We start from the raw sequence: 17965 nt of genomic DNA, 5'->3' as shown, positions 1-17965 counted from the left end.
AAACTCTGGAACAGGATGAGAAACTTTCCAAAATGGACTTCCCTCTGATGGTGAAAAGAAGCAGCACAGCACCCCCTGCTGGATGACTACAGTGACACCAAATTCGAATCTGTGCCCATGTCACTAAGAGGTCCAACAAACACACAAACTTTGTCAAAAATATTTACTTGTGATAAAAATAAAAACTCCTATGTACACAAACGGGCACTCACACAAGCACACACAGGGAAAGTGTGTCATATCATTAGCTGGTTTTGTACTTAAATAAACCAAATGTAAAAATGGCAAATAAAATTATTCACTTTTTTTTTTCCAGTTTTTGCAATAAATTGAATAATTTATGCACAGCTTATACACAAACACACACACACACCCCACACACACGTACATACATACACACACATATATATATATATATATATATATATATATATATATACCTTTTTTGCTTTTCTTCTATCAAAGAAGAAACACAAAGGGGAGACGTGATACGATTTTTTATTTTTCTCCTATAAATTTCTTAGAATGAACTAAAATAATGTGAGCTTGTGATGGTGTGGGATTGCGTTATCACCCAGAGGAATTGTCATACTTAGTGGATGAGTTGTGAGCTCTGAAAACCCTGAAGGAAAAAAAAATGTACATCTTTCTGTTCTGGAGCTGCTGGATCTTAGTGCCGCTTTTGATACAGTAGATCACCAGATTTTATTTCACTTTGTGCATTAAATGTTGTTTTTCTTTTGTGTTTCTGCAGATATATTATGTATCACATGTTATTATCTTTCTTTTAAGTTTTTATGCCCCAGTGTTTTTCCTTTGGGGATCCTTTGTGCCAGGGGTTGCCAGTTCTGTCTGAGGATGTTGCCGCGGTTGTCGCCCTTTCGGGGGTGGTCGGGGTCTGACTTTGCAGCTTGTTGAGTGGATCCCACTGCTCTCCCAATCCGGAGGGGCACTGCGGTGATGTCCCTGTGGCTCAGCTGGCTCCTGGTATGAATAGATCCCCAAAATACTGTTCTTCACAGCAGAGCCAAGCCGAAGTTTTATTTTTTTTATTTACTTCTATAAATATTTATTGTTTGTGGGGACATGTCTGTGTCTGTTAATGGAGGGAGGGGGGTGGGTAGAGGGTGAATTCGGTTTCTCTCTTATTATTGATTGATAGATTTATTTGCTTGTCTCTGTTTTAAATTGTAAAGCGCGTCGAGCTGAGCACGTTTGAGAAGCGCTCTTTTATAAATAAAGCTTGATTGATTGATTGAATAAATACAGCTTTGAAAGTTCTGGTCAATATATTCCCACCCAGCAAGAACAGGTGGGTTCCCATATGGTTTAAATGTGGCAGAAAATGTGGTCCCCCATTGGGTTTGTCCACAGTTTCTGTGGTGGACCCACTTGTGTTTGTCCACATTGACTTAAGAGGACACTAAGTGGGTTGACTAGCTATGCTAGTCAGCCGCACAATGGAGAGCAAAGCTTGCTAGTCCACTTGCTACCTCTCTTCTGCAAAGCTCGGTACAGTGGGGCTTGCTAGCTTAATATAGTGGAGCTTGCTAGCTTGCTACAGTGGAGCTCGCTATCTTAATACTATGGAGGTCGCTAGCCTGCACCAGTTAAGCTCGCTAGCTTGCAACAGTGGAGCTTGTTATCTTGCAACAGTGGGGCTCCCTATACAGAGAAGCTTGCTACATTAGAGGTTGATGGCGTCCACTGGGAGGCTGGATAGCGTAGCGAGCTTCCCACTTAGTGCCCCTACTTAAGCCAATGTGGGCTAACACAGGTGGAGCCACCACAGAAATTGTGAGGCCCCACATTTTCTGCCCACTCTCAAATAAAATGGGTCCCACTTAGCGTCGCTGGCTGGGTTTTACTTAAAACTTGGTTCAACTTAACTTTTGTCTCATTAAGATACTGTCTAAATAGCAACAACTGTAAGTTAACAGCAACAGATTTGATATTCTTATTGTTTTACATCATATATATTTTTTATTTCAGTTGAGATGTTTTGCATGTCCTCTTAGAGAGACACAGATACATAATAGTAAGATAAAATTAGGATCCTTGATGGTCTAAAAAAATACAATTTTCAAAGTAAAACAACGTTAGTGCGCTTTGAGCTTGTCTCTCAGAAACTCCACTGCTCTAAAACAAAGCTCGAACAAAAGACGTTTCTTCTGAGGAGGTGTGGCTGTGGGTCACGGAGGAGTACTGAGCAGACAGAGAAGAGAAGCGGCTGCAGATCGGTGGATCAACGCTTGAACACGTCCCACGGGCCTCCTTGTGACTCACAGGCCTCATTCTTGCCTGAATGCAGAGATCAGACGGCGGCGCTGCGGCGCTGACTGAATGCAAGCTCTCTTCTCCCTCCAGGTCCGAGCTCAGAACCGAGCCAGATCTCCGCCTGGAACAAACCCAAAGTCTTTGCAACAGGGACACAGTTTCATTCATTCATGAATGTTTACATTAAACCCACATTTCAGTGCAGATTACGAAAACCAAAGGTGTAAAACTTGAAACATTTCATTTCCATTGTTGGGTTCTAAAAGGCGGGCGATGATCGAGCAGAACTAAGAGGAGTTCTGAGATTCCTTTTCAGGGAGGTGGGGGGTTCCTGCATGGCTTTGGAGGAAATCTGGAAGCCATAAACTTCCAAGACAAGAAGTAAACGTCACAACGGCTGGATTTGGTTGGCTGTTCCTCCAGCCTTTCTCTCCGCCTGGCCGCTTTGATGGGACCAGCCATTGGGTGAACGTTCCTCCTGCTGTCTTCAGCTCAGCTGTCCAAGAAAAGCACCAAGAACCAATGGGAGGAGTAGGTGGGAGGGCAGCAGAATGCTCCACAGTCGCCTCCCTTTTAAAAGTCTATGTAGCTGTTCTTTCACATGCGTTTCCTGGAGCATAAATACAACGAGGCTTGAATGGATTTTTCAAATGTGAGGATGGAGAAGCAGAACCTGAAGACTTCATCTGGTTGTTTGGATGCAACACACTGAAGGCTAGATGGAGAAGAAGAGAAGAGCGTCCTGAAGACGAACAGGACAGGAGATTGGAGGACTTCAGAAAGAAGTGGAAGCGAAGAATATTGTGTCAAAGTATGAGAAAGGAGCAGGCATCTCGCACTGAGCACCCTGAGGAAAGGGTGGCTGTCAGTGAAGGGAAACCTTTTTCTAACACCTGTCCCGTTGTCGTAGCAACCCCGGGGCTCACTGGACGTAAACGTCAGATGGACTCAGAGGATCACCTCACAACCTCTTCAGCTGACGACCAGCTCAAAGACTCAGAGGATTTTCAGACCTACAGCCCATCTGCTCCAAAACGGCTCAAAAGAAGCCCTCAGCATCCATCCCCGTCGCCCGTTCCCGCCAACAGTCCCGGAGGACTCTTGGCCCTGGAGGACCCACACGCTCAGCGGGTCATCGCCAACATCCGGGAGCGCCAGCGGACGCAGTCTCTCAACGAGGCCTTTGCCTCGTTACGGAAAATCATCCCAACGCTGCCGTCCGACAAACTGAGCAAAATCCAGACCCTCAAGCTGGCGTCTCGTTACATCGACTTCCTGTACCAAGTTCTGCAGAGCGACCAGATGGACTCCAAGCTTGCTGGGTGTAACTACCTGGCCCACGAGAGGCTGAGCTACGCCTTCTCTGTGTGGAGGATGGAGGGAGCCTGGTCCAGCATGTCTGCCGGGCATTAGCCCACACGTTGGAGCCTTTCCAAGCTGCAGTACTAGGAGACACACCACTGGATTGTTAGTATCCACGGGCTGCAGATGTAGAACAATTGGACCTTTGGGGGTTCTGTACCCCCAGCAGTTGGTTTCATCATATTGGTATGTCAGAGTGGAAACGATGATGATGGTTGATCGGCAGAAGGCTTTTCACTGGTTTCATCTTCATGTCTGATTATGTCACTGCAGAGTATGCACACTAGGGCTGCCACGATTAGTCAACTGATTGAAGATTAAAACAGTCGACAACTAATTTAATAGTTGATTAGTCGTTACTTTTTATTATGTGGAGACAGAGTGTAGTAAAGTTGAACAAAGTTATGATCGTGCAGCACCAAAATATTTATCTTTTTATCTTTGAGTCAGTGAGACCAAATCTTTATCTTTAGTGAAAATAGTTCCTTATTTCAGATGCTGACCTCATTTAACGGTGTGATTGCTTAGTAAGCATTCTCACTATAGTGATTCTCCTGCACCTTTCTGTACTTTTTTTGGCATGTAAAAACTCAATCAGACTTTCAGTGATTTCAGTAATCTTGATATCTAAACATTCAGCTCGTTCAGAACATTACTGCTTGTTATTTTTGGTATTCATTAACTTTATAGTTTTGGAAATATTGTGCAAAATATTGGAAAGGAATTAGAAACTCTTCAAATTTCAAAACTTTAAATATATTTGCAACAAGACTTTAAATATATTCATGGACTATGTTTTAAAAAATGTATAGTAATTTTCAAAAATTTGGGAGTTTAGCAAATATTTTTTTAACATGCTAATGTTTTTGGCTAAAATGTTATCTACTGTTTTTTTTGGTTGTTTGTTTGTTTGTTTTTTGTGGCTAATTTAGAGTTTAGTTTCTCTTTTAGCAACAGACTAACATTTTTGACTAATTTAGTTTACTGAGGATTTTTAGGCTATTTTGGAGGTTAGCTAGTATTTAAGCTATGAGCTAGCTTTTTAGGCTAATTTGACATCTAAGGTTTTTTGGGCGGATTTGGAGTTTAGCTCAAATTTAAGCAACAAACTAAATATTTTTTACAAAATTGGCATGAATTAGGGATTTTTAAGCAATTTTACCAAAACATTTTGGTCAAATTCAGCACTCTTTCATAGTTCTTTGACAAAATTTCCACTCTTTTAGCAAATTTAACATTTTGCAAATAGCGTTTGCAATTTCAGCAAATCTCTTCAGGTATTCAAAGTAAAATCCATCACCATTTTCAGCAAAAAGCTTCAGCATCTTCAGCGATTACTTTCAGCAAAAAGTATTTACACTAGCATTATTGCAGGTAATGCAACATTTCTAGTTTAATCCTTTTTTAATCACAGAAACTAATGAAGGACAGAGGCTGCACGATCCATAAACTATCATCTTAATTGTCTTTATTTGTAGTTAGTTTAAAGCTAATGGTGGTTAAGATGTGTGCTTTACATTCACTGTGTGCACGACCCGATTAGTCGACTAATTGAAAAAAACAATCGGTGATTAGTTGACTATTAAAATCATCGTTTGTGGCAGCCCTAATGCACACTATGAGCCATTTTTAAAGTTGACATTTCTATTTAACGTTGTTTCTGCTGTCAGCCTGCAGTTTTATGGAAAACATGAAAAAAAGAAGAAACTTGGAGCTGGAGTTGGGACAATCCATGAGTACCAGTGGAGTTGTATCTCTGTGCTCTACTTCATTCTTTATAAAAAAATAAAAATAAAAAAAGGCTCTTTTGTTTATTGTGGTGCCAAAAGTGTGTGTGTGTGTGTGGGGGGGGAGGGGGAGCTGCTCCTCCTGGAAATATTTTCCCTTCGTTCTGGCCAAACTTCGCTTGTGTTGCACGAAAACTGCGACTACAGAGAGGAGGCGTAATGAAAACAAATGGTCTCCAAAAGCCATGAATCACGCGTGTCATCATCAAAGGCCAGGCTGATGTGGCTCCCCGCTGGGCTCCCATAAACCACCGGGACTGATGGAGGAGGTGTGAGCGGATTTATGCACACATTCATAGGTGTAGCAATGCACATGGCACCATTTCCTCCCCCAAACTCTTTGTGTTGTTTTATTCCCCAAAATTACTAAATAGTACCCCACTCTGTGGAGGTCTGGTGACCTGCGTGGTTTCAACCACTCCTTCCAAAACAAATCATCTTTTTTCTTTCATTACCATCATGCACAGCATGCAGCAGCCTATCATTAGACTGTCCTGAGGAGGCAGTTCATGTTTCCAGCTCTCATGAAGACTTATGAACTGCTTTAGCCAGCTCTACAGTCAGCACAGGCTTTACTGCTCTGATGTTAGGAGACACTTGACATTTCACAAGAATTCCATTTTGGGCCAAAACAGACAGAAAAAAAAGGATGTCAAGAGTCACAAAGGCTACACTTATTCATGTTTGATTGTCTTTTCCTTTTTTGTGTCTGTGATTCTCAGATGCAGAAAAAATGACATTTTATGTGTAAAATCGAGTTCACTTATGTTTCCACAAGGTTGCATTTCTGTCTTTCATGTCTCTTCAGCGGCAGAATAAAGTTTTTTTTTTGGAGTTTGATCAAAGTGATGCAAATGTGTAAGAAGCAGTATTAGGGTGTATAAGGGGTTTAGAAAACATTATACAACGCGTGTTAAAGTCAAGGCCCAGGGGCCGGATCTGGCCCTCCAGATCATTTAATTTTATTGTTATTAATGACCAGATGTTATCTTGCGCTCATTTCTAACTTGGATAATTTTGACAAAATATATTTTTATGGTGAGTAAAATATCGAAAGTTAATTAAGGTTTAAATTGATTTATTTTGGAATAATATTCATGCATTTTTATTATTCATAATTATGTTAAAAAGTTGCAGTTTTAAGGTTTTAAAAATTGGCGTTCTGCTAGATTTTTGGACTATTTTGCATTTACTAAGATTTTTTAGGCTGTTTTGGAGCTTGGATATTATTTACACGCTAGCTGTTTTGGCTAATTTAGGTTTTTTTCTTCTTTTAGTTTTTTTGGCTAATTTGGCATTTAGCTAAAATTTTTGTGAGCTATCAGCTTCAGCGTTTTCAGCGGCCAAATTCAGCTTACAGCATTCACACTAGCATTATTGCAGGTAATGTTATATATCTAGTTTATAATTCTACGATTGAGTTTAACACCCCTGTGTTACTACAAGAAAGGAGGGAATTAGTTGTGACACAGACAGATGGATATTTTCAAAAGTTAACATTCTATCCACAAAATAAAATAATGTGGTGAGGGTGCAGAGCTTCCCTCAGCCTCTCCAGCCGCTCCGTCTCCCGTCTCTCTTGTTAAAGTGTCTCCATTGCTCTCCTCCTCCTTCCCGGCTTTAACGAGGTCTGTGCGCTTTCGCCTGGTCAGTCAGGAACAGTTAATTCCTCCAGAAGAACTAGTTAATCTGCAATAAAGCGTCTCTGAAACATTTACAGCCTGTTTGGGGTTTGTGTTCCAGTTTTTTACCACACTTCCTCAGGCGGCAATTATCTTCAGGTTTTTAAAAAGTTTTTTCAGTTTTAATTTGAAGCATTTAATCCATGAAAGTCATTAAACTGATAAGTAAATCAAATTTAATGTTTTCAATAAACCAGAGTGTTAACAATCGATGCAAAAATTCAAACCTTTGTCTGTTTTGCAAACCAGAATTTAATATGTTAAAGTCATAGTTTCATCTTATATATATACAGTATATAGCCAACTCTAGGGTCTCTCTCTCTCTCTCTCTCTATATATATATATGTATTAGGGACGGAAATCAGTACAAAACAAAAAAAAAAAAAATAGAATTAATCGCAAACCTGGAAAAAAAATGAATCACCATTAATCGCTGTTCATTTTTTTGTCAAAATATTTGCATTCCACTTTTATCAAAGAATCACAATATGAAATCACAGGGGCGACACATTCGCGGTGGACCGCAGAGTTTCCGCATTTTTATGCAATGCTGATGCTTGTTATTGTGGAAAATTCATGGCGGTCCCCATCCCAAAACAAAATAATGGTGGGTTTCCTCTTTCTCACAGCAGACAGTTCTGTTTCACTCCGCCCCCTCTCCCCTGGCCCCCCATAGGGGGTGCTCTGCTGCTGAATTAGGATGGACTTGCCTTGTTTATTAAAATAAAACATTGCTTTTGTCCAAAAACTACAAATAAATGCCATATTATCTCTTTAATTTAATAAAATTACAATCAGAGAATATAAAAAAGCTCAAAGTTTATTTTAGACTGAGTTTTATTACACTGATCTCACAGCTGCACAGCAGAAAGTTTGAGGTTGTTAATAAATATTAACACATTCATCATGACTTATTAATTGTGTGCGTTAACGCGTCAACTTTTACATATATACATACATATGTATATATTAGGGCCAAGCAAATGATCTAATTAAACTATTTAGCTAGATAAAATTAGCAAATTAATTGCAAATCTGAAAAAATGAATCACAATTAATCGACTTTTTCCCCAGTTACAGTATTTGGCAGCCTCTTATTATCTGAAAAATAATCATAATATGAAATCACACGCAAAATTGTACATTTAAAACGTTTATTTTCGGCCCTTTGGGACCTAATGTCTAAAACTCAGTTTTCTGTATTTTTAGTTTGAAAGACTACCTTTTTTACATGTTGTATTCACACTCTAGACATAAAATCATGCCATAACAGAAAATTCCATGTGAATATAGATTATATTATATAATATCAATCTATCTACCTATCTACCTACCTACCTACCTACCTACCTACCTATCTACCTATCTATCTATCTATCTATCTATCTCACATTTCCAAGCAGTTGTTTAAGATGAACTGAAAACTAACCAGAATATATAAATAAAAAAATGTAATTGTGTTTATTTGAAACTTTTTGTAGATGATCATAAGAATGATTGTATTTTAAGAAAATGCTTTTAAACCTAATTTCCCTCAAGTTATAGAGAAATAATCATCTAACTGCAGTTTGCTTTTCTAATTGCATGTTTTATTTTGTAAAAGTCGACCTGTTACACATCTGCATTAAGAACTCAAATCAGAACAAATCGGTTTTGGATTTTTTTCACTGTTTTAGTATTTGACCAAAGAAAACAAAAACTAATACTAAAGAAGGAATTTCAAAATGTGTTTCACTTCTCTGGTATTTACGTGTTTATAGCATTGTGGATAATGTCTCCTGAAGACTTTTAAGAAGTCATACTGACTTAAAAGGACATGAACTATAAAAAAAGCAAGATTTAGAACAAAGGTGTTGGAGAGATCTATTTCAGTATACGGTCCTAACATGTGGAATAAACTGGACAAGGAAATCAAAAATACGAAAAACAATTGCTGCCTTTAAAAGTGTTATTAAGAGGGATATGTTAAACAAATATTACATATAATATGTAGAAAAATGATTTCCTAAAACTTATGTTGTTAATGTCACAGAACCTAGTGTAGGTAAATAGAATTAAATGAGGGTTTGTGTAGACAACTGTGTATGTAATTTTGTTTATATGCATTAATATTTATGTAAAATATAATTTTCAATTTCTTTGTTTGATATATTTTTATTTAATTTAACTGATTTAGCAATAAGCCCAGATAATATAAGTTTTCTTCTTTTTGCTCTTTTTCATTTATTAACCGTTTTATGTTTATTTAGTATTATTTCAATGTCATGTATCACTACTAAATGAAATAAAATTAATTTAAAAAATTGTACCAATTCATAAGTGTGCATTAAAAAAGTGCCAAATGAATTTGCTAAAAACTTGGCTTTTAGGATAAAGAATATTGGACTTTTTATTTTCAAACAAATAAAATATTTCTATAGATTTTAAATTGAATAAAATTAGATTTTTATATCATCAAGTTATTTGTCTGCATTTCCTTAATACTAAAACATTTAAAAGGATATCAGCAAAGTCAAAGACGCAAAGCCGAGAAAATCTGCTTATAGTAGAATTTTTTTTTAATCAAGAAGAAAGGGCAAAAAAAGTATAAAATAGTCAATCTTTCTATACATACACATGATAGGAAATGTTAAAGGAAAAATACAAGAAAGAAGGGAAGAACAGAATGAGATACAGAGTTATTGCATATCCAGTTAATGAAAATTTACCAATACACCTGCTACTGAATGCATCAAGGCACACGCGTGACGTGTATTTTGGTCTTCTTTCTATTTACATCAGTAATAAAGGGGAGAGAGGAGGCAGGACTGGCCTCCACATAAGACACCAAAACAGCCACTTGGAACATTATACAGACATCATTTACAGTTTTGGACAGACGTTTATGCATAAAACGTTGGTGTAGTCGCCAGAACTCGCCGGCTCTGCAGCGGATTTTCCTTTCTAAACATCGCGTTCGTCTGCCAACCAACCAACTCTGTTCCTCAAAATGCTCCTCTTTAACCGGAATGATAACACTTCCAAATCACAGGTGGAAAAAAAAATCTCAGATGTCGATTTTCTCCACCTAGCAAATTTGCTGAGTACAGTTTCAGGACAGCTTAGTGTTCAAATCAAAAGAGTTTGTTAATTCGCGTCTCAGACTTAAGAAACGTTAGAACTGCTCATCCTAGAACCTAAACGGGTCCACACAGCACGCTAAAAACAAAAAGATCTACAATTGCTCCACAATCACCTCCAAAGTGACAACTTTTTGTGACTTTTTGGAATGCCCAGCATGTACAGGCACTTTACTGTACACAGCACAGTGTTGTCCAGGCGGGTAATCAACAAACTTCCAACAAACAAACAAACAAACAAACATGTGGCTCTGTATTCAGCCAACTTTAAGACGAAAACATTCAGACCAGAGCAGGTCGTTGTACTGACGAACAAACAGTATATAAAAGACTGCATATGTGACACTCGCCTAAATCCACAGGTTCGATTGTTGTCTTTGCAGAGCAGTGAGTCCATACCTGTCTTTTTGTGTTGCTTCAACACAGTCCCAGTGCTAAGAGCAGGCAGGTTAACCCTTAAACACCTGAGGCGTCGCCTGTGACGCTAAAACATAAAATCTTTAACACACTGTAACTTTTCAACCGTTAAGACAATAATTGATCTTCTACTGCTCATCCGGGACCGGGTCGCGGGGGCAGCAGTCTAAGCAAAGATGCCCAGACTTCCCTCTCCCCGGCCACTTCCTCCTGTTCCTCTGGGGGGACCCCGAGGCGTTCCCAGGCAAGCCGAGAAACATAGTCTCTCCAGCGTGTCCTGGGTCTTCCCCGGGGCCTCCGCCCAGTGGGACATGCCCGGAACACCTCTCCAGGGAGGTGTCCAGGAGGCATCCGCATCATATGCCCGAACCACCTCAACTGGCTCTTCTGGATGCGGAGGAGAAGCAGCTCTAATCCGAGCTCTCTCCGGGTGACGGAGCTCCTCACCCTATCTCTAAGGGAGCGCCCAGACACCCTCCGGAGAAAACTAATTTCAGCCGCTTGTAGTCGGAATCTCGTTCTTTCAGTCACGACCCAAAGCTCATGACCATAGGTGAGTACTGGAACAAAGATCGACCGGTAAATCGAGAGCTTTGCTTTCCGGCTCGGCTCTCTTTTCACCACAACGGTCCAGTACAGCAACCGTATAACGACGGACGCCGCTCCAATCCGCCTGTCGATCTCACGGTCCGATCTTCCCTCACTCGTGAACAAGACCCCAAGATATTTAAACTCCTCCACCTGAGGCAGGAGCACTCCACCCACCCGGAGAGGGCTAACTACCTTTTTCCTTGAATCGCAACCTTATCGTGGTAGAGGGGTTTGAGTGCTCGAGTGATCTCAGGACCTATGCTTTCGGGGCTTCTGGCCCTGGTAGGGTGTCCCATGGCAGACAGGTCCTGGGTGACAAGCCAGACAAGAGTGGTTCAGAACCCCTTTATGAGAAGTTCAATCAAAGATTCCATTGTGTCACCTGGATTGGCATCACTGGGGTTCCACCCTGGAGCCAGGCCTGGGTTTGGGGCTTGTAGGCGAGCACCTGCTGACAGGGGCTCTTCCTACAGACGGGTCAAGCCCGAAGGAGCAACGTGGGATCGCTCTCCAGTGGGCCCACCACCTATAGGAGAGCTCAGAAGGGGCCGGTTAATTGCGGTTTAGGTGGCAGTCAAAGGCGAGTGCCTCCGCGGCCCAAACCCCTGTCATGGAATTTGGCTGTTGGGTTACAGTATATTAAACAACATAAACACTGCAGCTCTGGTGTTAAAGGGTTAAGGCCATTTTCTATGGTGCTGTTCAGGAAGTGCATTAACAGTACTGCTATAACAATTCAATGGTCCTCAGTGGTGCCAGGGTGGAATGATCACGCCTCGACTCTCCAATTTCAACAACTATATACAGTATTCAATACTAGTGGTACATTATTCAATGCTTTGTTTTAATATGTGTATGAAGACAAAATAAGACAATGAACAGCAGTGAATACACTTTCAATCTAGTCTACTTTGCAGATGTCATTCTTAGGAAACAGCTCTACAGTATTCTGGTCCAAAGAGAGGAGAAAAATATAGCAGACAAATCTTCTAAAAAAGAAACTATTAAATATTCTACAAAGAAGAACTTTTTTTATCCCAGAGTTTTGGAATTCATCATGGTTCACATTATGGAATGAACAGTGCAATAGAACAAGAGAGGACCTGAGTCCCGTCTGTGTTTCCAGCAAAAGCACAGTGTGTGTCTTTGCTTCCTGTCTTTTGCCGTTTGTCGTCTTTGTTTAGTGGTTTCGCTGCATGTCATGACTTCAGTCTTGGTCATTGGCTTTCTTTCTTTGTGTTGTGGACACCTCTTCATGGTGATCTGCGGGCTTCACCTGTTTGGTTAATACTTGATTCCGCTCTGTAATAAAGCAGGAAGTAGAGCCTGCCGGCCCGGAAGGCCGGGCTCAGTCAGTACGGTAAGGCAAACATTAAGGCGGCTGGATCTGCTGGTGGTTCACAGGTGAATCGTCGCTGAGCTCCACACTAAAGCACCCACTCCCTGGCTGCCCCGTGTCAGTATGGAGACGGTAGAAGTCTGGTAAAGTGAACTTGTATTGCTGTTGGTGAGGTTTCAGGAGGTTTGTCAGCTGCAGGCAGTGCTGGTGGCTTCATCCGGGGGATCCCAAGATGGAGGTGCTAAAACGGCAGGTTCACAAGGGTTTGAAGAAGGCTACGAGCTGGGGGCTCCGTGGCAAAAACGTCCTGGTCATGTGGCGCAGGACGCCCCGAGCTGCAGACGGTCTAGAGAGGCGAGGTGTTCGCTCTTGTCCTACAGGGGGTTGCTGTCATGCTCCATGGGCTCATCCTGGAGGCTGGAGGAAGACGGAGACCAAGATTTAAATAGGATCATTAAGGTGCATTCACACCAAACACGATTCGGTTGGCGGAGGCTGTCATTTTCAATGTTAAGTCAATGGAACAGATGCGATATTAGATGCGATTTCAGCGATGGGCACGGCACAAAGATCCACCAGCAACTCGATTTGAGTGACAAGGCGCGAATGGGGCGGCGCAGCCAAAATTTAAGTATCTGAACTTTGAAAGGTTGCCATTTTGCATCTGCCAATCAAGAACTAAGCTTGGAGCACGTGATGTTTTCAGTGACTCAGGTTGTGTCCGAAATTCCTCCCTAACCCCTAACTACTAAAAAGCTATACAGTGCCCCTGGATTTTAAAGGCAATTTGGACACAAGGCTCACTATTTTTTTTACCTTTTTCTAAACGCTGGATATGACGTCACCGATTTCACAAAGTCAAAGTCGAATCAATACAAACATTTCATGACGTTTATTTATGTTCTGATGGTGAAAAAGCGCATGGTTTATTTAAAAAATAAATTTAAACATGTTTTTTTGTTCAAAATGGTTTGAGCACAAAGCATTGTGGTCTATATTTGCTAATCTAGTGAGCACCGATGCCTGCTAGTTTTTCGCAAAGACTTCTGGGAAGTTTCTAGTGCACTTGATTTTGGAATTAGTAGATTCGACCAGCTCTAGAAAATGGTAAGCGCATTATATAGTGAGTAGGGGGGAATTCAGAGAACTTCGGTTAGAATATTAGTCCAAAGAGAGCATTTTTGTCCTGAACTTCCATCTTTTTCCTTAACCTGTTGGAGCCACAGGTTCTCAGAGCTCATCCGGCTACTTTGGGGCGAAGGTGGGATACTTTCTGGACAGATTGCCGGCTTTCGCTCCCACAGCGGAGCTCATTTGCTTGATATGCCAGCAGAAAAAAGAGACACGGCTTGGGCCTCATCCAGACATTAAAAAAAAAGGAAAAAGGTTTCTTAATTTTATTTTTTCCCCTCAGGTGAATACGAGACAGTCGGCCTTCAAGCTCAGCCACAGAGACACAGAAACACAGTGGAAGCGGCTGTCATGCAGACAGCCTCTTGTACCGGGAAAATCTTTTAATAATAATCATATAAACCCAAACATGAGGACAGTATTTATGATGTTTTTGTAGAATTCTTTACAATAAATAAGCCTGATTTATTTCTCAACATCATCTGTGTCTTCATACATTCTAAGTGAGATATCCACAGACACCGCTCCTTATAGCAATCATCCTAAATGCATTAGCTGGTGGCTCCTCCCACATACGGCTACGGCGTCAAACTGTTTTTTGACAGGCATTGGCAGCGAATTTGTCGTGCAGCGACAGAGGGGCGGGGCATGCAAATTTGTTGCGCGAATCGCGTTCGGTGTGAGTGCAACTTTAGTCAGCTGTGCTTGACTTTGACTATCATGCACGCTCTACCTTTTGTTGGACATGACTCCCACTGAGAGGGACGCCAAAGCGTTGACGGCGTCCGTTTCCTCGCAGTCTCTGCTCTGAGCCGCCAGCTGTGACAGTCCCACCGCTCCACTGTGCGCCTTCACGTTCTGCCAGAACTGACCTGTGACACAAACAGGAGTCAGAGGGCAAATGGCAGTCTGTCCACATCCAGGACCAACAATAGGCAAAGAAACCCATTTGACTTTAACAACTCTATCCCTGCAGCTCACTTTGTATCTGTATGACAGTCTGGAGGGACCGGACTGCGTTGGCGTTGGGTTTTTGGAGCAGAGCATCTTCAGGCATTGGATCCTAGAAAAAGGTTCACCAAGAAAAAAAAACATCCATTTCAGTTCAAATTCTTATTTTGCCATTCACTTATTACCCAGAATGCCTCACCTGCATGCCCAGCAAAGCACCAACACAGGCTTCAGATGCATCACAGATAGCTGTGAGGTCGTGCCCCCCCTCCAGAGCTAAAATCAGACGCCCGCCGGCCAGAGACATCAGCTGATGGGTCAGGAAACCAAAACCTGCGTCACACAGACAGAAAACGTTCAGATTAAACTAAACCCATGCAGGTTAGGCATCTCAAACAGAGCAAATTCAACCAAAAGTTCTGCCTCGAATCTTCCCTCAGCAACAAATCTGCTCATTTATTAAAATGACATGACTGATGAGGTGAGACACAAACCCTGTAATGGTAACAATCTGGGCCATGAACTGAAGCTCTGAGGTTTTGGCGTTTTTACAGTCTGACAGTCGTGCTTACATTTGGCGGAAACCTTGTACCCCCCCAGAGGAGCGGGGTTTCCCTCGGCAGCATCAAACCCGGCCGACACCAGAACCACATCTGGGGAGAACTCCTGGGCGATGGGCATCACCACAGACCTGCAGGGACAAAGAGTCCAGCTTAAGAAACCCAGACCAGCCCACTTCAACAGAGGTCATTCACATCAATCTAAAGAAATACTCGAGTGTTTCATTGTGTTTTGACTTTCTCCCAACATTTCAGGTCATAAAAAATTGTTTGGAAATTTTGTTTGGAAAATAAGAAACATTCAAAACTCCGAAAAGGCATTTTGTCTAAAAGTGCTTCAAAATAAGAAATAATTTTATTTTGAAATAAGAAAACCAGATCTCGAGGCACAGAAAAATATTAAATTTAAGCTGGAATTACTTGTTAAAATTTCTCAAAATAAAGTCAACGTTTGAGATAAACATGAAGGTTTTTCAAGTCTGTAAACGTCTGGGCTCCATGTAGCTGTCTCCAGCCGGGTTCTTCTAGATCAGCACCAGACTCAGGAGTTTTAGCTGAAATGCACAGAATGTGCTCAGAAACGTAGATTTACGCAACTACTTCCCATGAAAAAACCTCTTAAATGCACATTTAGAGCTTCCCGGATCAGAGCTCTCACATTCACGTGTAGCTATGCAAGTTTTTACGTTGGTGGGGGCGTGGTCAGCGATCGCACATTGAAAGTTGAACGGATGGATTTGGTAGTGAGGTACGGGGTGAAGTCTCTTTTTATTCACGGAAGTACCAATTATTTGAAAGTGGATCATGAAGGAGAAATGAATAATTGTAGTTTGTGCCCAAATGGAATTCTATAAAATAAACATTTATTGAACACTAAAAGTACATTTTTAAAACTTTAAAACTTTAACTTTTAACATAATTATGAACTACAGATATATAGCATTACCTGTGAGAATGCTACTGTGAATGCTGTAGGCTGAATTTGGCCACTGAAGATGCTGGTGCTGATAGCCGAAAACACTGAAGCTCATAGCTGAAAATGCTAAAGTGACAGCCAGTTAAAATTTTAGCTAAATGCCAAATTAGCCTTAAAAACAAAAAACAAAAACCTAAAAAAAATAGCAAAGACAGGCAGCATGTAAATGTTAGCCTAACACCAAAATAGGCTTAAAAAACATTTAAAAAAAACCTAAATTAGCCAAAACACCGACAACGTAGGTGAATTTTAGCTCCAAAACAGCATGAAAAAACTGAAAAAAGGCCTAAATTAGCCAAAACAACCCATATGCTAAAAGTGAGTTCCATAATGCCAGCTTGACGCGTTCTTGAACGTGCATCACATTCTTGGTGTGAAGGTAGCTTTACAGGAGATTAGAAAACCTGCTGATGACAGGCCACCATTCAATATCAAAGTGACCCTTTGATTGGAAACAGTGCCACAGACAATTACCCGTAAAAGGTTAAAGCTAATCAGTTAATTGCACGTAAACATCTTATAATTTGACCAGCTGCCTCTGTTAAAAAGATAATCGCTGAAACTTCACTTTTAACTTGATTTATTCACAAACATATTTGAAATCTATCAGAGTTTCTCTTAACTGAGCGGGCTCCCCTATGATCTAAAGAAGTCATGACTCCACAAGTGAGGCAAAGAACTTTTGTTTCTCGTTTGCGAGTGAAGTTTGCTCAAAGAAGCGCCTCTGCCGTCGGCTCTTTGTTGATTTCCCCAACACCGTCGTCGTTGTTGGGAGGAAAGCGGCACTGTCCAGCGGTGGAGAGGGGTTCGCCGCATGGCTCGCCGCCGTCGGCGAAGTTCAAAGCTGCAGCCCCAGAGTCTGCTTCCCATTAGAAGCCTGTCACTCTCTTCACGTCATTGAGGACGGAGAAAGGAGGAAAAGAAGTCCATCTGGGATCCATTTAGCTTCATTATCCCGCCTGAAGCCCTGCCCTGCCCCCCCTCCACAAACGCATACTGCTGTCATGAGCGAATGCGGACGAACACCAGGATGAAACGCACAAACATCTACAGAATCAGCACGCAATAAAGACACAAAACGGAACGGAATTGTGTTCTTTTAGCAAAACATACAAAAACTCGATCAATTAAACAAGGAAAATCAATCACGCCATGTCTCTCTCCACCCCCCCTCACAGGAAAACAGTTGACCACAAACCCAACTCCACCCCCCGCAGACCCACTAAAACGCCACAAACCCCCAGAGAACAGAACTACCGACGAGCTAATGGAAAGATGAGAGGGAAAGGAGGAAGGTGGAGAAGAGAAGGGGACGCTTATTAAAGATCAATGACCGGAGGACAGGAAGTGAGCGGGCGTCCGCGCTGGTTGGTTGATGCTTGGGGGGGCGGTGTTAGAGGGTGAGAGTGAAGGATAAGGTGAAAATGAAACAAAGCACCCACTCCAAAACTTCAGCACACTCAAACCTTTATCCATAAACTCCCTCCCATCGGGGCGCCACCCCCTCACGTTTTTATGAGGACTGTTGCGCGTTTCAGAGCGGTTAATTGTGGCGCTGGCGTACAGCGTTCAGGAGTCTGCGAAGGCGTTTGAAAGCAAAATGCTCTTTCTGAAGGAAACTTTTCCTCATTAGGAGTTTAAAGAAACAGCATCCTCCGGTAAATTCCACAGTTTGATCCTTTTGTGTTATTTATCCTAAGAAAGGATTTCATTTACCTATAAATACACTCGGTAAGTTTTATTGCTGCTTTATAACAAATAAAACATGACATT

General features: G+C 41.4%; 2 protein-coding genes across 11 annotated transcripts in view; one reads left to right on the top strand and one right to left on the bottom strand.

Annotated features, from left to right (window-relative positions):
* Window positions 1–2543: 2543 nt before the first annotated feature.
* Window positions 2544–3987, top strand: LOC112159552 (twist-related protein 2). Its single transcript, XM_024293698.2, has one exon. The coding sequence runs from the start codon at window positions 3091–3093 to the stop codon at window positions 3688–3690; it is 600 nt and encodes a 199-aa protein (XP_024149466.1). The 5' UTR covers window positions 2544–3090; the 3' UTR covers window positions 3691–3987.
* Window positions 3988–12060: 8073 nt separating this feature from the next.
* hdac7a (histone deacetylase 7a) overlaps window positions 12061–17965 on the bottom strand; it is an 82802-nt gene continuing 76897 nt past the window's right edge. For all 10 annotated transcript variants that reach the window (XM_036212949.1, XM_036212952.1, XM_036212953.1 and 7 more), the window contains 5 exons: window positions 15229–15347; window positions 14856–14989; window positions 14687–14768; window positions 14439–14577; window positions 12061–12991 (listed from right to left, as the gene is read on the bottom strand). In XM_036212949.1, coding sequence (XP_036068842.1) covers window positions 12949–12991; window positions 14439–14577; window positions 14687–14768; window positions 14856–14989; window positions 15229–15347 — 517 coding nt within the window. In that variant the 3' untranslated portion in view covers window positions 12061–12948. The remainder of the gene's footprint in view (window positions 12992–14438; window positions 14578–14686; window positions 14769–14855; window positions 14990–15228; window positions 15348–17965) is intronic.

Source organism: Oryzias melastigma, linkage group LG7 (genome assembly GCF_002922805.2).
Source record: "Oryzias melastigma strain HK-1 linkage group LG7, ASM292280v2, whole genome shotgun sequence".
Taxonomy (NCBI): domain Eukaryota; kingdom Metazoa; phylum Chordata; class Actinopteri; order Beloniformes; family Adrianichthyidae; genus Oryzias; species Oryzias melastigma.
Note: the sequence above shows the minus strand (reverse complement) of the source record. Positions and strands in the feature narration are given on the sequence as shown.

Excerpts from the sequence above, each read along its gene's own strand:
- LOC112159552 (XM_024293698.2), top strand. The coding sequence starts at position 3,091 with ATGAGAAAGGAGCAGGCATCTCGCACTGAGCACCCTGAGGAAAGGGTG.